This window comes from Dinoponera quadriceps, unplaced genomic scaffold (genome assembly GCF_001313825.1).
Source record: "Dinoponera quadriceps isolate SergipeBrazil2010 unplaced genomic scaffold, ASM131382v1 scaffold2379, whole genome shotgun sequence".
Taxonomy (NCBI): domain Eukaryota; kingdom Metazoa; phylum Arthropoda; class Insecta; order Hymenoptera; family Formicidae; genus Dinoponera; species Dinoponera quadriceps.
Genome location: NW_014556633.1, coordinates 325,902 through 343,512, shown reverse-complemented (window position 1 = coordinate 343,512; position 17,611 = coordinate 325,902). Strand labels below are relative to the sequence as shown.

Here is a 17,611-nt window from a genome sequence, read left to right as displayed (position 1 = left end):
AAAAAAGCATCTTCATTGAGCCGTTTTTTTTTTAATTTGAATTTTAAGTGATTTCTCCATAAGTCTACATGTTAAAATGTTGTTTTTTTAGGTCAATATATCTTACAAACGGTGTAGTGAAACCCTTCAAAAATTTAGTTGTGATATAATACTATTATTCCGAATAATCTATTAAAATTTCAAAAATTTTCATCATAAAAAATCATCACTACCGAACCTCCTTAAAAAAAACTTTTAACTTCTTGCTTTATGATTTAATCTGCATGTACACGTGCCGTAGATAAAACAAAAGTCTCTGACGCAATGGGACAAAATATTTTAGATCCTTCATGTAAAATGTAACGATCCGATAACAAGCGAGCATTAGTTGTTTAAAACTTCAAATGTAGTCATTGCTTTATGAATATATATTTTTTATAAACTTTATAGTATAATAAAATATAACTATAAATATCAATTATAAAACAAACAACAGTTTAATTAGAAAATATAATGAAAATAATACAAAAATTAATATTTTTGAACTCTATGATATCTTTCAAAATATTTTGGAACGTGTAAAGCGACTTTGCACGTCTTGCACTCCCATTTGGCATTTGGCTTAAGGCATACGTTCTCATTGTAGACCCTGTTTTACCTACGTATCCGGTCTAAACTACGTTTGAAAACACCAAAAAGAGAATGGCACTTAAGAGATCAATCGTGATAAAGAAATCTTTGATCTTTTTCGTCCCGATTGATTAATTAATGCCACGTCAGTTAAATGCCACTCTGATTTCAGTATATTTCCGAGAGAGTGTCCCTACTGACTACGTTGCAACTGACCTAACACAACCAACTATGAATTTGACGTTTTTTTAGTATCAGTCAATCGATATAGCTCGTGAATAATAAAGACAAGTGGGTCTTATCTTATCAATCAATCTTCTATCAATCTTCAATCTTATCTTATTAATACATCTAATCAATAATACTTTCGCTGTAAACATCATTCTATCTTCTTTGTCACGTAATAAATAACAAAGATAGAATGACACTTACTGCGCATGAGCGTTTAAAGAAACCTTGAGCGGTAACTTCAGACAACTGGTAAGAACTAGTTTACGTACGCTTCTTCATACGCGTTTCATAAGTGAACGGTTGCGTCAGAAACACGTAGAAAGGAATCCAAGGAAACAGGTGTCGTTATCGTTGTTACGAAGTGTCATTGTTGGCGGAGAGACATGTCTTTCAAAAATCTAAAATTCGAAATATTCAAAGATGAGAAGACGGCCGAGGCGATAAAGCATTATCCATATTGCTTACGAGGTCTTGTTGGAGTAGGCGAGAAAAAATGGTGTTTACCGCACAAATTTCTTACACTCGGAGAAGAAGTGTACAATTTTGAGCCTCGTCCGGACGATACCTATGTTATTACTTTTCCTAGATCAGGTAAATATATCATCCTTATTTTATAAGAAAAATATTCGATTTAGTAGTCCCAATCGTTCTTGTGTGATCCTGTTTTCTTTTCTTTAAAACAAAATTTAATCCTTCGTTTTCAATTAACTTATTTATTATTGTTATACGTCTGTCAAGGTACGACGTTGACACAGGAACTCGTCTGGTTGGTGGCAAACGACATAAACTTTGATGATGCGAGTCGCGAGCATCTATACGAGAGATTTCGCTTTTTAGAGTATGACCTTAACATATAATGATCATATGTGTAAAAGTTTATGCCTTCCGGTTTTCGAAATTTATAACAAATCCATAAAACATTTTCTTCGCGCCCAATTTCGGACGCATACATTTTTTTCACGTATTTTTCTCCTTTCATAAAGTTTAAATGAGAAACTTAACTAACGCTAATTCTTCTTCGCTTCTATACCCATGCCTTAAACAAAATATATCGATACTTGCCGAATTGAAAACAACGCTCCGTTATAAAACAAAGTTCTCTTTAGAATTACCACAGTACTAGAGGATGAAGGATTATTGAAAATGAGCGGTAGTGATATGTGGCAGAATAGCGTGAAATTCGCAGATGAACAACCGTCTCCACGTTTCATCAAATCCCATATGCCATTCGATCTATTGCCCAATGTCGTAAACAGCGACTGCAAGGTTTGTCTGTAGTTACTATAGTTATACGTTTTCGAGACTAAATATAGACTTGAGAATTTTGAATGGCAATATCAAAACGTTAAAATTAGTGATAATCGATCTTTATGATTGTACGTATGCTAAACATTTTCTGAAACATTTATTATCTGGCAAGTCTTTATGGAAATACAAAAGTATGTTTGCCACCAGATTATTTATGTTGCGCGAAATCCCAGAGACGTTGTTGTCTCATGGTACCATTTTCAAAAGGGAAACAAAGCGATAAAATACAATGGCAATTTTGAGCAATTCTGCGATATCTTTATGAATAGCCGCAGTAAGTAGTTTCACATGACATTAATTAATATTTACGCAACTCGATTTATTTATTTTTTATCTTCCCTTTATATTTTATTTTTTCTCTTTAACTCTCCACACATACACGGTGCTCATTAACTTTTTCCTAATCCATTAACTAATTCCGTGATATCAGCAATTTATGACCCTTACTGGGAACATGTGAAGGAAGGTTGGGCGAAACGACACAGACCAAATACATTGTTCCTTTTCTACGAAGATTTGATAAAGGTAAATTATGAAATTTCATTATTGCATAATTTTCATGTTTCTCTCTTCCCCTTTTTTGTAATAGTGTGTAGAACCTACTGCATTATTTTTCGAAAAGGACGATAATACAATATTTAATTTGAAAGGCATTAAATTATATGATTAATAATCAAGATATAAGAATTCCTTTAAAATTCCTTGGAATTCTAACAATATTTTTATGTACTCTGTACAGGATTTACCCGGATGCATTCGAAAGGTCGCCGCATTCTACGGGAAAAACTACAATGACGAACAAATCGCTAAGTTGGTAGATCACTTGAACATAAAGAAGTTCCGCGAAAATAAAATGGTGAATGTCGCAATAGGTGATGGATCAAAAAATGAATCCCTTTTCATTCGGAAAGGCATCGTGGGCGATTGGATTGAGAACTTTACCCCAGAAATTGAGATAAAATTCAATAAATGGATTGCCGAAAACACGAAAGATACAGACCTAATATTCCCTTGTTAGATCTCGCGATAAATATTTGCTTTTAGAGGAACATCTTAGAACGACTCTGATTTTGACTTGTATTGTCGAAATCACATTCCTAAACAACCTCCATTATAAGAAAACAGGCGGAAATTTTTCAAACATAAGTTATAAACAAAGTAATGTTACACACAAATATATTGGGAAATAAAAATTTATCATTCGTTTACTTATTATTCTTTCATTTATTCATTACTTGCGAATATTGCAAAAGGATATAGAACTTTTATGTTTACCTCAATCCATTCTATGCCCCTATGAGCTTTGATAAAGTTGCTCTAGAACACCCTGTATGCCGTTATCTTTTATCTCAATCTTGTTTATTTCATATCTGTATTTATATTTATATTGTATATTGCAATTTTTTTTAATAATATCGTTGCTTTATCTGTAACTTTAAGAGATAACGCTAAATCGTTCGATATATATTCTAAACGAGGGAATCCTAAATGCATGAAATTCAAAAAGTAACCCTATAAGCGCGTAAAATTATTTGATAATAAGTAATATATTTGGAATATTCATAGATGGTTATATGTACGTTCCTAATAAAATTAAAAAAAATATATTATTTGAAGTTATTGTAAAATCATATATATTTTTAAACATTCAATTTTATGTATATAATTATATATATATAATTTATATAATCGTAGTTTTTCATTTAAAACATATTGTAATACCAATTGTTTTATTATATAAATAAAGTTGAATGAATTTTGTGTAAAAATACGTCTTATATTTAAAAAATTATGTGTGTGTATGTGTGTGTGTATGTGTGTGTGTGTGTGTGTGCGCGCGCGTTTGTTTTATTTATATATTTTTCTATATTTTTATTATATTATTTTTCTTAATATTTTAAGAAATTTTGGAAATATGCCAAGAATATTATATGAAATGGACATATAATATCAATAGAACATTCCTATAATATTATATAATATTTCTAAAATATATAACATTCTTAGAATATTATAAGAATATTATTTTAATATTGAATAATATTCAAATAATATTCTATGAATATTATGCGCTTATACTAAAATATCAAGACAGAAAGATATTTTCAACTGTGCGCGCGATCGTGATATTTAAAAAAAAACAGTTCGCCGCGTTCTAAAGTCCAAAGCTACGAGCCACAGCGATATGAAGTTAGATCCTGCATAGCAGCACAACGAGTCGCGAGATTCGTAAGTATGGTCGAAGATACTTTCTTTCTATATGTTCTGCCTACCGTATCGCGCGCGCTGATTCGTCTATTTTCTTTAATAACTCGAACCTTTACGTGGTAGTTCGAAAAAATGACTTTGACTATGTTTATCTACTTGATTTGCGACATTCATTTTATATAATTTCAGTCGCGTTACCTAGGATGCTCTATATATTGCATAACTATCATATTGCTGATGTCATTTTCTTTATCGACAATCGATTATACAAGATAACTAGTAACGATAACTTGCTCGAGATATTATAAACGGTGATAATTTCAGAAACGCGTACAGCTCGAGAAACAGAGGGTGTGAAATCTATTTATTGGCGGAGAGACATGTCTTCCGAAAATCTAAAATGCGAAATATTCAATGATGAGAAGACAGCCGAGATATTAAAATATTTACCATATTACACACACGGTTTAGTTGGAGCAGGCGAGAAAAAATGGTGTTTTCCGCACAAATTCCTCACAGCCGGCAAAGAAGTGTACAATTTTGAGCCTCGTCCGGACGATATCTATATTATTACTTTTCCTAGATCAGGTAAGTGGATCGTTTTTATCTTATAGCAGAAATGTTGAGTGATTCTAGTGTCGTGATCCTAATCATTTTTGTGTGATCTTCTCCTTTTTTTCCTAACGAAGTCTAATTCTTCGTTTGTCAATTAACTCATTATTATTATTATATATCTGTCAAGGTACGACACTGACACAGGAACTCATCTGGTTGGTGGCAAATGACATGAATTTTGATGAAGCTGGTCGTACGTCTCTATTAGACAGATTTCCATTTTTAGAGTATGAGCTTAACATATAATGATCATACGTACAAAAGCGAAGTTTATATTTTACGAAATTTTTAAAATTTTATAATAAACCCATGACGAAAAATATTTTCCTTTCGTGCGCAATTTAACCTGTTAACCGAGCGGGACGTATAAATACGTCAAACGTAAACAATATCGGGTACAGGTAGAACATATGAATACGTCCTTGAAATATGTGTTGAAAGAGTTCGCGCCCGTTATATGTTGCGTAATTAAAAAAGGAATTCCCCGGTTAACAGGTTAAAACGAATTGCGTGATTTTCTGTTGCACATTTTTTCTCCTTTGATAAGGACTAGATGAGAAATTTAACTAACGTGAGTTAGTTCCCCTTCGCTTCTGAACCCATTCTTTAAGCGAGATATATCGATACTTTTCGAATGGAAAATAATGCTCCATTATAAGACAGAATTCTCTTTAGTATCTCCGTAATAATAGAGGATGAAGCGCTTGAAAAAACGCCCATGAAAAATGAACAGAAGATGAACGATAGCGTGAAATTTGTACAAGAACGACCTTCTCCACGTTTCATCAAATCTCATATGCCGTTCGAACTACTACCCAAAGTCGTAAACAGCGATTGCAAGGTATATCTGTGGTAGCTACACATTTCCGAAACTAAGTAAAGACTGGAAACCTCGAATGGCAATATCGGAAAGCATTGAAATTAATGATAAATACCGATAATTTATATGATTTGTACTAAACACTTTCCGAGACGATTATTCTATGGCCTTTACGGAAATGAGTAGGAATTGGAAAACAAAAATATTTTAACTTCTAGATTATCTATGTTGCGCGAAATCCCAAAGACGTAGTTGTCTCATGGTATTATTTCCAAAAGGAAATTGAAGTGGTGAAATACAATGGCAATTTTGAGCAATTCTGCGATGGCTTTATGAATGATCGCAGTGAGTAACTTCATGAAACATTGATTAATATTTCGCAATTCGATTTATTTTTCTTACCTTCCCTTCGTATTTTATTTTTCTCTTTAATTTTCCACACATATACGATACTCATTAACTTATTTCAATGATATCAGCACTTTATAGCCCTTACTGGGAACATGTGAAGGAAGGTTGGGCGAATCGACACAGACCAAATATATTGTTCCTTTTCTACGAAGATTTGATAAAGGTAAATCGTGAAATTTCCATCATAAAACTTAGCTTGTTTAATTTCATTAGAAAACTACTTTTTTTACTTTTAGAAGAGGATATTAACACGAGTCAATTTGAAGTGCATTAATTTATATTATTAATAATCAAGACATAAAACAAGAATTCCTTCAAAATTCCTTGGAAATAATACTTTTGTATACTCTGTACAGGATTTACCTGGATGCATCCGAAAGGTCGGCGTATTCTTCGAGAAAAACTACGACGACGAGCAAATCACAAAGTTGGTAGATCACTTGGGCATAAAGAAGTTTCGGGAAAATAAAATGGTGAACTTCCCATCGGGCGGTGCAAAAATGAATACAAGCATGTTCATTCGGAAAGGCGTCGTGGACGGTTGGAGAGAGGACTTTACGCCAGAAATTGAGATAAAATTCAATAAGTGGGTCGCCGATAATATGAAAGATACGGATTTAATATTCCCTTGTTAGATCTCGCAGTAGATCTCGCAGTAGATATAATTATTGCGAATATATGTATACCTTAACGGAATTATATAAGCGATGTAACTTGGGAAGATAACTTTAAAACTATGCTGAAACTTGATTTTCAATGTCTTTATTTGCTTCACACCTTTCGTAACCGATCTAATATTTACAAAAGAATTTCTTTAAGATCCGTTACTTAAAAATAAATTAAAACAAGAGCGAATTATGTCGCGGACTGTACGTTTATCTTCAACTTTACTGGCGTTCGAAAAGCATGTCTCAATTCCTGCTCGGCCATAAGTGCGATGTTTCTAAGTCTCTCACCCTTGCGTCTGAACAAAATGCTGCAGATGCGCTTGTTGGGACACGTGACAGATACCAAGGTACTGACGCTGTCGTCTGGGCCGGGATCAAAGTGCTCCAGTTTCACTTGCATATTGTATGGCATCTCCTGCGGCAGATTATCCAGCAACTTTGCCCGTACTGTCTGCTGTATTATGTCCTCACACGTCTGATTACTATAGATATGTTCTTCGTAATGCCATTTTCGCGGCTTGGCCGAGTCCAACAAGTAAGTCTGCAAGGGAAAATACTAAATAATGATAAAGAAAGGGAATTTGTTCCTTTTCTGCATTTCAAAAAATACGTGTTATAGAGATCTTGAAATATATGGAGATACTTTAAATAATTGAATAATTATTTTTATATTTATTTATATAGATAATATTAATGTATATCATTTATTTACTTTTCTTATCGTTATATTGATATATAACTACTTAACATATTGTTCTATTATTATGTAACTTATAATTTTCAATAACTACATATACATACACACACACCATCGGTAAAATCTCCATAATATATATATTTAAAGTCCTTCCTCGCACAATAACTTACCCTTAAGTCGTCAACACCATCTCCGGTTAGAGCTGATATCATGAACACATCTGTGAATTTCAGAGAATTCTTAGACTTGGTTAGAACTTTTGCGAGGTCTAACAATGTATTCTTCTTCTTCAACCTGTCCACTTTGTTAAATATTAGAATCATAGGAATTTTATCTTCCATATTCTTCAACAACTTAAATATATTTGGGTTAATTTTGTCTCTAGCAAATGTATTATCAACATCTTGCACAAGTCCTATGATATCTGCTGTCTTCAAAGAAGCATTAGGGTCTCTTTCAAAACTCTTAGCTAACTTGAATCGTTTTAATTCACCCGGAGATACCATTCCAGGTGTGTCCATAAATATCAACTGTGTATTGTTTTCTGAGTAAATTGCATCTGCCTTAGCCTGTGTGGTATGTACCTTACAGGATATTGCACACACCTAGTTAAGAGAAAAAAAGAGAAAAAGAAAGAAGTAAGAAGATACATATAGCATAAACAAAATTTATATATCACAGCTTACAAAATATAATAACTTTCTATAAAGTCCTGATGTGCTCTTCTTCAGAATTCTTTTACTTCCTTATTATCTACTTACTTTTTCATTTTTTTAAACTAGGACAAATTAAATTTTTAGATTTAATTTGATAATTACCGATCTCTTGATGAGCTGATTGACAAGTGTGCTTTTCCCAACATTAGGTGCACCCAGAATAGCAATATTCAGACATTTTTCATCTTCTCGACTTACAGATATGAAATTGTGGTTGCGATGCAACATCAATTCTTCCGCGTCGGTCGACAGCACGTCGACGTTTTTTGAAAAACATCGTCGCAGAAATCGCGAAGACAATCGAATTGCATATTTCTCGATTGTAAATAACATTTCTTCTTGAAAAGATTGATTTTGTAATATATAAAGTATAAAGTGAAAGAATATGCTTCAAGAAACCTTAATTTATAACTTATTATTTATCATTTTCAATGTTTGAGTTGAAAACAAACCTGTTATCGGCATTATAACCTCAATCACATTCTAAAATATAACTGCCATAGCATAGAGAAGTCTGAGAACAACCATGCACAGAAATTTCTTGGAAATTTCTTTTTAAAAAGCGTCCTCTGAAGAAACAGACTTCCACTTTGAGTACAAGTAAAGTTCACTTGACGCTCCGAATGTTTCAAAGAGCCATATAGACCAATCACAAGCTACGTTCCAATATTCACTTAGGTAAAACCGGAAGTAAAGAGCTCCACCTATATATATATTTCTAGGTTCACGTCTTCCGCTGAAAAAACAAACCATTGATGTCGCTGAGTGTGAGTGACAACAACGCGATATAATTGAACATAACCTGAAAGAAAACCATCGATTGATGGACGGTTTGCGGTACTTTCGACGGTTATAGTGAAAATCAGCGACATTCAGTCCCCTATCGGGAAACATGACGGGCCAGAACGCGACGAAAGAGCCCGAAGTAGACCCGAAGAACATAATAAAGAGCAGAGAGCTGCTCTACAGACTAATGATCAGGTTGTTTATTCTCATCTCTTTCGCACGTTATTCCACTAAATTTCACTCATTCGTCCTTGATGTCGTCACCTAGAGCGTAATTTCAATACAAACGCGCGAGATCATCGTTGTCACGACGGTTTTTCATGGTTTCGCAACTTTCCCGTCAATTAGTTAAGACACGCGTGTCACAACGGTTTTTCATGGTTTCGCAACTTTCCCGTCAATTAGTTAAGACACGCGTTTGGCTGTTAGATAAATCTTGTTGATTATTTCAGTCAATTGTTCTACGACGGCCATCAAACGTTAGCCGTGCAGCTCTCCAACATGATGCAAGCGGAACCACCTTGCCCACCCTCGGATCGGTTGCTCCATTTAATGCTGATCGGCGCCGCTCATGAGCCGGATCGTTCCAAGAAGGAGAGCAACAACGTATCCACATTCGCTAGCAGCTTCGACAACACCTTAGGGCCCGGATTGGATTTGGAATTTGAGACCGAGGCCCAGACTCAAGCTCCGGAACCAGCGCAGTACGAAACTGCGTACGTCACGTCCCACAAGGGAAATTGCAGAGCAGGAGCTTTTTCGGCTGACGGACAGTTGATAGCTACCGGCTCTGTGGACGCCTCGATCAAGATCCTGGACGTGGATAGAATGCTCGCCAAGTCCGCGCCGGACGAGATGGCGCCCGGGGATCAAACGGGCGGGCATCCGGTCATAAGAACTCTGTACGATCACTTGGAAGAAGTGACGTGCTTGGAATTTCACCCGAGAGAGCCCATACTCGTGTCCGGCAGTCGCGACTTCTCCGTAAAACTGTTCGACTTTAGCAAGGCTAGCGTGAAGAAAGCGTTCAGGACGATTACGGACGCCGATCAAATCCGGTGCCTGTCCTTCCACCCGACCGGCGATTTCCTCATAGTGGGAACCAATCACCCGGTGGTTAGACTGTACGATGTGAACACCGCACAGTGTTTCGTATGCAGCATACCGAGCCATCAACACACAGCAGGGATAACAAGCATCAAGTATTCGCCGGACGCAAAGACTTATGCATCGGCGGGGAAGGATGGGAGCATCAAACTCTGGGACGGCGTATCGAATCGATGTATAAATACCTTCGTGAAGGCGCACGACGGCTACGAAGTGTGCTCGGTGACCTTCACGAGGAACGGCAAGGTAGTATATCCATGGTGGTCACGTTGAAAGACCGATCACACACTTGCACGCAAAATTACAGAGGGAGACTTGCGTACAGAATATTAAGCTGGGTCTGTGTACAATGTGGTCGCTGGCAACAAGTCGTTAAAAAGTAAAAACACTCACTCACTCGGTCCACTTCCAATTCCAGCGACTGGCTCGGTCGGAGTCGCCGGAACTGAAAGTCCCGAATAACCGTGACCACACTGTGAATCCAAATATGTAATTTTACCCACTTTATGTTAGTCACCTTTCACACATTTGCAATTTACACGTCTTACTAGTGTGATTCCTTATACACTTGTGTAAGATCAGACTGTTGATACACGTATAAATGCGTGAAAAATGATTGCATGTGAAACTAAACACTTGGATCTGCGGTGTGTACAACCCTGCGACTACATTGTAGACCCAGCATGACAGATTCAAGCGCAACTGCTGAATAATCGTTGTAATTTTGAATTTGCAGTATTTACTGTCCTCAGGGAAAGATTCCTTGATAAAGTTGTGGGAATTGTCTACTAGCAGATGTTTAATAGCATATACAGGTGCCGGGACTACAGGTAAAAGCCTATGAACACGTTTAGGCATACTCGGAGTGAGTTTGACGTGCGGTATGCCTTGCGAATATTACAAATAACGAAACTGTTTGAGTATGACGACTGAATGCGCCACCTTCTGTAGGTAAACAAGAGCACAAGGCACAGGCTATCTTCAATCATACGGAAGATTACGTGATGTTCCCCGACGAAGCCACCACCTCCCTGTGCGCTTGGAATTCACGGAATGCATCGAGGAAGCAGCTGTTATCATTGGGTCACAACGGTCCCGTGAGACTGATTGTTCATTCACCGACCGCGCCGGCGTTTCTAACATGCAGTGATGATTTCAGAGCAAGATTCTGGTTCCGAAGAATGCCGACTCACTAATTTAACGTTAGATTCTAAAGTCAAAGGACACTCGCCGCGGGAAGTTACCTGCGATAATTTCTACTTTACGAAAATGTGGAGATTGACATGTTGAGAAGACATTTAAGATCGGGTATACGCGTTACGGCTGTAATTCCGAAAGAAATAGGTATTTAGGTTATTTTTTTTAAATAGCTGTTTATACAGTCTTACATTTTATTTAGATCCTAAGCTACGTACCTCGTACGTTTCAGTTATGCTACGTCAAGCTATAATAATATATAAACAGTATTTAGTAATTCTGACAGTTTCATGTTTCATAATGCGCAAGCAGGAAAGAAACAAAAATCCACCTTCGTCTCGAAACAGCGTGCGAAATAGCGTGAAGAAACGCTTTTCATTCAGGTGAGTACGGAGCGATACGAATCGGTTAAAATTTGGTGCAAACGACACGCGTCCACGAGAGTGATCTTCTAACTTGCGATTGCTCATTTACGTATGACGAAAAAAAGATGCGAACATAAAAAGTTTCAAGCAGTTAAATAATATTTTCGTCGAATTCGGGTATCTGGAAATTGCAATAACTTTAATCTCCGCGGTGCTAAGTCTTGTGATACATTTGCTTCAATTATTGTGAAAAAAAAAACTATATGTTTACAATAGCAAATTAATGAGATTCTGCGGAATGATCTGAAGATATTGGAAAGTTATATACGATATTTTTAATGCGCAAATAGACGGTATATTTTTGCGTTTTCCGTGACTTATATATATATATATATATATATATATGTTTCTGTTGTGAATTGCATATGCTTCGTTTTATTTCCCCGATGTACTCGGAATTACATTATCTCGGCGCTCCGTCTTACGTTGAAATAATAAAAAATACCAACGGAAGACACGGGCGGCAGTGAGCGCGAATCGAGGATCTCGCGGGGTCGCGTGTGCGTCGCTACCTGCGTAGTTCGGCACGGCGACGCCGGGCGGCGCACCTAACTCCCGCTCTGAGGTTTGACGAGGTGTCACGTGACCCACGCTAACCGCCATCTTTTCTGATCGTATAAACAGTGCGACCGGGTGCAGCGCGAATTCTCGCCGTGGAATCGTAGATTTCCTAGTGTTTTTGAGTGATTCGCACGCGAAGACATGTCAGACGCCAAGACGGGAACGAAGAGCGATAACAACGTCGAGGATGCGTCCAAGGTGAGCGGGCGGCGGGTACGCCAGAAACACCTTCGTCAAGCCGAGTTTTCATGCCGTGAGAGAGCGGCGTGTGTGTGTGCGACGGGGCCCCCCGCAAATTGCCGAGGCCGCGGGGACGCTCGGTCGGCGTCGACGCGAACTCCCGGCGGGCCCCCGGACGACAACAGGAGAGGTCGACGAGAGAGAGAGGATGCCGCGCGCGCGGTACTGCGTACCGACGCACGTAGGCCCGCCGCGGCCGTGCGTTGGGCAGCGCAGCCGGCCTGCTCGCCGACGAGAGTCTCCCAAAGCTGCGCCGTACGTGTTCACGCACCGTCCTCTCGTCGTCGGCAAAGATGGTGGATGTTTTTTTTATTTACGAGAGCCCGCGATCAGGGGGAGAGGGGAGAGGGTCGCGCTGCTGTTCCTCTTCTCCCTTGCTCTCTTTCTCGTTCGCACGCCGTCTGGACGGCGCCGCACGCGCGAAAAGGCGGGAAATCGGCTACCGCGACGGGTCACGACGGGAACGTGTCGCGCGTTAGCCTCCCCCAGCTCGACATCGTAGGAGTCGTCGCGCGCGCGCGACGCGTCGAGACGTTGGAGCGATGATATGGACGAGCGCACAGCAAAATGGCGGGAAACTTGAACGTCGCGACCGGCCACGGTTCAATGGTCCTCCCCCTTCCCCCTACGATAATCTTATCGCATGGGTAATTATCGTGTTGCGTCTCGTCGTGCGTGCCCGCCTAGTCTTCCTCGCGCGAGTAATCTCCGTGAGACGTCAGCGACGCGGCTGCGTAACAGGCGTGTGTCGATGTGCACGCACACGCGTGCATGCTCATGTATTGCGTGCGAGTGAGTGGAAACTACTCTCTGTCTCGCTTGTTCACAGGAGCAATCGACGGAGGAGAAGCCAACTCCGATGAAAAACAAACGAAGCGGCACCAAGAGGCTCTCCACTCTCGAAAAAACCACTCAGGAGAGCGAAGCGATTCTGAAGGTGCGAGGAAAGCCACGCGTGTGTGTGTGTGTGTCTTCGCCTCGTCCGGGCAGGAAGAGAATCTCTCGTGCTCGAGTTCTTTCTTTATCGTCGGTCCGAAAATCCGCGAGGTCACGATAAGTCAAGGTTCCTCATCTCATCCCTCGCGTGCAACGGTTATTTCCCTCCGTTTTCGGCTCACCGTCGACGCTTGTTGCTTACGTGAGCGCGAAGCTGTCAATGGTGGGGATATTTTCGACTAGTAAGGGGGGAGTGTGAATGGTGGGGCACAGAAAACCAATGGCCGCATAGGCGCCAATTATGAAGTGTGCTTGTAGCATCGACTATTGTGACGGTAACGTTTTTTTTTTCCGGAACGTTAGTTGAAATTTGCTGAAAGTTTTTAGACAGCGTTAAACACGTATCGATCGTGCAACTCTGGATAATTCGTTAAATTTTATTCCCGAAGAATTATCTCGTACATAAAATTAAAAAAGATTTTGTGTTACATGTGGTCTACCGAAATTTTTGTGTTACCTTAACACGGGGAACATGTTGAAATGTACACAAATATGTTAACATGTTCACCTTGTTAAAGTAACAGAAAATTTCTTACCGTGTAAGACATTGGTACACCTCTTGTACCCATGTCTTGGTAAGATATATCTTGGAAAAAGAAAAGGCGAAGCACTGTCGGCTCGACTACAACCTGACACATCATTACAGAACATGAATCAATCCGTCGGCGAAGTGGAAGGCAGGAGACGCACTCGTAGCTCGCTCAGAGGCCTAACATCAACGACGCCAGTGCCATCACCGCCCAAGAAGGAGAAGAGGGAAACGTCGACGAGAGGCGGCGGTGGTCGTGGACGCGGACGCCCCAAGAGGCAAGAGAAGAACAATGAGAACAACACGGACGAGGAGACGTCCAACAATAAAAGCGAAAAGCACACGGAGGAGGAGTCCACGAAGATAGAGGTGAACGAAGAGGAGGAGAAGGAAGAGAAGGAGAGTAGCAAAGCGATAGAGAACGAAGACAAAAGCGCTACGGAGGCGACTACGGACAGTAGCAAAGATGCCGGCGAGAAAACGTCCGAGGCCAACTCCAAGGATGAGAAGGCGACGGAGGAGTCGGAGAACGTGACGGACGAGTCCAAAAGCACCGCCGTGAGCGAAGAGAAGAAGCAGGAGGAGGTGAAGGACAGCTCGGACTTGAGTCAAGATGCTACCGACACAGCAGCGGAAGTACCACCCTTACCATCATCGGAGTCCCAAAATCCCTCCAACGCCGTTATTACCGAGGAAAACAAGGAATAACCTCATTTCGCCTGTTTACTACTACTTTTATGTGAGTATACTACTACTATTCAAGCATCTCGAGATCGCAGGGCTTCGCACGTGGTTCTCTCTGGTCTGCGAAAGACCACCGATTCACGTATTAATTTGGCGCACTGACACATTCCGCCATTACGTTATATCGCTTTTATCGTTTGGCTGTATAGACCGAATCACGCGATTACACGCTTTGACGACTTACCAGCGAACTGTATAGTCGTATTATTAACGTGAGATTTGTTTTACTATAGGAGGTACCAGCGGCGCACATATTGGGGTTCACAAATCCAGTTCCCCCTCGTCTATTTTAACTAATTAACACCTTCTTGTCGATCGCTGCTTCAACCAGCGGCAATAAACTTTTTATTTTTTATGTTGTCGTTACTCATAGAGGATGCACAGAGCTGTAAGGCGTTCTTTCTTTGGACGACATAAAGAAACTGTGTATATCCGCGACCAAGTTGCATTGATGTGAATTATTACTGATTTGCAATCATGATTCTCTTACTACATAGTCATGCTTAATTATGACGTCAGAGGCGAGATTAGTGTGAACCTTTATCCTTACAATATACGTCGAACTAGGTTAATTTCTATGCATATTATGCAACTTTCTCTTAGTGGGATATATATTAATTCGTTTTGATAAGTGAACATGTAATTCAGCCTGTACATGTTCTAAATTTTCCGCAAAACGTTATAACAGTTGATCGTGAATTATTTTGCAATACTTTTGACGTGTATAGTAAGTGAAAGAGAGCATCAAATTTTTCATTTTCTTCAATTTTGACTCAATGTGAATGCAGTAGGAGAACACAGAATTCTTAATTAAACCTCTTTCTTTACCTTACATAAAGTCAGATTATATTATTATATTTGATTAAGCTACTTGACGTCGCGTCATTATCGTCACACCTGATTATGTTGTACATAAAGAATATAATTCAGAAAAGGTCACCAACTGCTTATCCAGCGTTTGTTTTTGGATCATCAGTGCAACTTGGTCCTAAAGTTATGCGTGTCTCTCGGAGAATTTTCAGACGTCTATCGGGCATCCTTCTCTCGCGCTTTATTCGAATAATTATTTCTTCATATATCTCCTTTCAATTCAAATGTCGAATTTTAAGATAGGTATTCTTTAATTGGAGAATACCTGGTATATATTTTTGTTAAGTAAAATATTTGTTATATCGCACGTGTGCCGCACGTGCTTTTAATTTTCGTCTTTATATATCGAATTTTATTCTCTGACGCTCGAATATAACAATGCTTTCGTTTGCGCTGGTTAGTTAGCGATAAGCAACGCGAGGTGTAGAGCATACGTTGTTCATGTACAATGATAATATTATTGTAAAATATATTTAATATGGACTTATATAGAGAAAAAGTTGTTTTCAAATCAGAGCTGACATCCCCGGGTCTTGTGTAGTATGACACCTACGTGATTCAGATCTGGTGTGAAAATAGCTGAAGATTAATTCGTACATAGCAAATTACTGTAATACCTTTATCGTATATAAATAGTGACTGAATGAAGCGGAATATATATGAGAATTATGGTGAACTGACACTTCTCTTTTTTCATGAATTAAGCGGAAATAAAATTCCTGAGAAACGCGTCGCAGCGTTATCTGTTGATGTTTTCCTCCCTCGCATAAGTGTAATAACTAATTTTAACCGATTTCTCACACTTGTACCTCGCGTCGTTACTTTTGCCTGCAAAACTACTAACACTCCGCAGATTAAATCTCGCAATCCGAGAATGCGACGGTGAGAGGATGCAAATTGTTTTTGTCGAGTGCCGGGCGGAAATTCGTCACTGTCATGCGAGCTCATGGCGAGCTACCTTTTTTAACTTCCTTTGTGCAAAATCTCTCAGCACCTGTATTTCGTCATTGTGTATCCTGTTTTTTATTAGTCCAATATTAAATATGTTAATATTATTGTGTATCTGAACCTGTTGCGAGTGTACAGATTAGATTATTATATGATTGACGCACCATATCTAGAGGACACACTCACACGTACACACCCAATACATACACATATACACTTGATGAGACACCGATATAGTAATGCGCGAATCTAACACAGCAATGTTTTATTATGTAAATGTGTGCAATGAAAAGAGGGATTCTCGTGAGAATGCGGGCATTTAACTTGAACGCGGGGATCTTGCAATGAAGAAATTTAAGTGTTTTCTGGCCTCTAAAAATATCAAAAAGAAAAAAAGGGGAAAAAATAGAAAAAGTTTGTCTACACCGGTTCACAACACGAGAGAAAAAGAGAGAGAGAGTATATAGTTAAGTGTTTCCTTGGATAGAGTTGCACTTTTAAATGAACATTTATACCGAGACTCTGTACGTTCACGAAAGGATGATAGGATTTACCATTCCATTTTCCGTTTTCCTTTGCGCTATTTTTATTGTGCCAACGGTATTCGTGTATTGTCCACCTGAGATTTTCGATTGTAAATAGTGAAGATCAAGTGTAATATACGTGTAAATAGTTTAACATTAAGCTTCGTGTATCACACTGGACCTTTTCTGGATTACCTTGCGAAATCTCAGTTCTTAGAGTGCCTCTAGTGTTATTAGCACTTCGTTGTATAATAATACCAGCGTAGAATTCCGCCGATCGAAATCAAAACGAGCCCTGTAATAGCGAGTTTACATAGCTGTAACGCTTTCTAAGATGTAAACGTAGAGAGTAATCATTTCTTTCGCAATATATATATATATATATATATATATATATATAT

The 17,611-nt window shown here is 38.8% G+C and overlaps 4 protein-coding genes across 7 annotated transcripts; 3 read left to right on the top strand and 1 right to left on the bottom strand.

The window, feature by feature from the left end:
- Nucleotides 1-1,008: 1,008 nt before the first annotated feature.
- LOC106747933 (sulfotransferase 1C4-like) lies at nucleotides 1,009-6,952 on the top strand. 3 transcript variants are annotated; one of them, XM_014625983.1, is made up of 7 exons: nucleotides 4,310-4,377; nucleotides 4,681-4,944; nucleotides 5,099-5,198; nucleotides 5,647-5,812; nucleotides 6,010-6,136; nucleotides 6,271-6,365; nucleotides 6,559-6,952. In XM_014625983.1, exons 2-7 carry the CDS (start codon nucleotides 4,737-4,739, stop codon nucleotides 6,835-6,837), a joined length of 975 nt encoding a protein of 324 aa, XP_014481469.1. In that variant the 5' UTR covers nucleotides 4,310-4,377; nucleotides 4,681-4,736; the 3' UTR covers nucleotides 6,838-6,952. The 3 variants fall into 3 exon arrangements, with proteins under 3 accessions (XP_014481471.1, XP_014481470.1, XP_014481469.1); XM_014625985.1 differs by lacking the exons at nucleotides 4,310-4,377; nucleotides 4,681-4,944; nucleotides 5,099-5,198; ... (2 more) ...; nucleotides 6,271-6,365; nucleotides 6,559-6,952 and adding exons at nucleotides 1,009-1,431; nucleotides 1,579-1,678; nucleotides 1,947-2,106; ... (1 more) ...; nucleotides 2,579-2,673; nucleotides 2,888-3,363; XM_014625984.1 differs by lacking the exons at nucleotides 4,310-4,377; nucleotides 4,681-4,944 and adding an exon at nucleotides 1,092-1,431.
- LOC106747932 (GTPase Era, mitochondrial) lies at nucleotides 6,949-8,872 on the bottom strand. Its single transcript, XM_014625981.1, has 4 exons — nucleotides 8,736-8,872; nucleotides 8,386-8,618; nucleotides 7,738-8,172; nucleotides 6,949-7,411 (listed from the first exon to the last, which is right to left on the bottom strand). The coding sequence occupies exons 1-4, from the start codon at nucleotides 8,746-8,748 to the stop codon at nucleotides 7,058-7,060; spliced, it is 1,035 nt and encodes a 344-aa protein (XP_014481467.1). The 5' UTR covers nucleotides 8,749-8,872; the 3' UTR covers nucleotides 6,949-7,057.
- Nucleotides 8,873-9,030: 158 nt separating this feature from the next.
- LOC106747909 (cleavage stimulation factor subunit 1) lies at nucleotides 9,031-11,650 on the top strand. The gene is made up of 4 exons (XM_014625907.1): nucleotides 9,031-9,264; nucleotides 9,522-10,422; nucleotides 10,913-11,006; nucleotides 11,128-11,650. The coding sequence occupies exons 1-4, from the start codon at nucleotides 9,176-9,178 to the stop codon at nucleotides 11,370-11,372; spliced, it is 1,329 nt and encodes a 442-aa protein (XP_014481393.1). The 5' UTR covers nucleotides 9,031-9,175; the 3' UTR covers nucleotides 11,373-11,650.
- A 725-nt stretch (nucleotides 11,651-12,375) lies between these two features.
- LOC106747934 (histone H3.v1-like) lies at nucleotides 12,376-16,470 on the top strand. Of its 2 annotated transcripts, none has more exons than XM_014625987.1 (4): nucleotides 12,376-12,557; nucleotides 13,429-13,536; nucleotides 14,242-14,863; nucleotides 15,102-16,470. In XM_014625987.1, exons 1-3 carry the CDS (start codon nucleotides 12,501-12,503, stop codon nucleotides 14,830-14,832), a joined length of 756 nt encoding a protein of 251 aa, XP_014481473.1. In that variant the 5' UTR covers nucleotides 12,376-12,500; the 3' UTR covers nucleotides 14,833-14,863; nucleotides 15,102-16,470. The 2 variants fall into 2 exon arrangements, with proteins under 2 accessions (XP_014481473.1, XP_014481472.1); XM_014625986.1 differs by lacking the exon at nucleotides 12,376-12,557 and adding an exon at nucleotides 12,967-13,246.
- The last annotated feature ends 1,141 nt before the right edge of the window (nucleotides 16,471-17,611 follow it).

What these genes read in the sequence shown, in the direction of transcription:
- LOC106747909 (XM_014625907.1), top strand. Translation starts at nt 9,176, where the DNA reads ATGACGGGCCAGAACGCGACGAAAGAGCCCGAAGTAGACCCGAAGAAC. An exon ending in CTCTACAGACTAATGATCAG is followed by an intron (nt 9,265 to 9,521) that starts GTTGTTTATTCT and finishes TGATTATTTCAG; the next exon opens with TCAATTGTTCTACGACGGCC. An exon ending in CCTTCACGAGGAACGGCAAG is followed by an intron (nt 10,423 to 10,912) that starts GTAGTATATCCA and finishes TTGAATTTGCAG; the next exon opens with TATTTACTGTCCTCAGGGAA.
- LOC106747934 (XM_014625986.1), top strand. Translation starts at nt 13,142, where the DNA reads ATGATATGGACGAGCGCACAGCAAAATGGCGGGAAACTTGAACGTCGC. An exon ending in ACGATAATCTTATCGCATGG is followed by an intron (nt 13,247 to 13,428) that starts GTAATTATCGTG and finishes GCTTGTTCACAG; the next exon opens with GAGCAATCGACGGAGGAGAA. An exon ending in AGAGCGAAGCGATTCTGAAG is followed by an intron (nt 13,537 to 14,241) that starts GTGCGAGGAAAG and finishes ACATCATTACAG; the next exon opens with AACATGAATCAATCCGTCGG.
- LOC106747932 (XM_014625981.1), bottom strand. An exon ending in ATCAGCTCATCAAGAGATCG is followed by an intron (nt 8,173 to 8,385) that starts GTAATTATCAAA and finishes TCTCTTAACTAG; the next exon opens with GTGTGTGCAATATCCTGTAA. An exon ending in ATGGTGTTGACGACTTAAGG is followed by an intron (nt 7,412 to 7,737) that starts GTAAGTTATTGT and finishes TTTCCCTTGCAG; the next exon opens with ACTTACTTGTTGGACTCGGC.
- LOC106747933 (XM_014625984.1), top strand. Translation starts at nt 1,224, where the DNA reads ATGTCTTTCAAAAATCTAAAATTCGAAATATTCAAAGATGAGAAGACG. An exon ending in TCGTAAACAGCGATTGCAAG is followed by an intron (nt 5,813 to 6,009) that starts GTATATCTGTGG and finishes TTTAACTTCTAG; the next exon opens with ATTATCTATGTTGCGCGAAA. An exon ending in TGGCTTTATGAATGATCGCA is followed by an intron (nt 6,137 to 6,270) that starts GTGAGTAACTTC and finishes CAATGATATCAG; the next exon opens with CACTTTATAGCCCTTACTGG.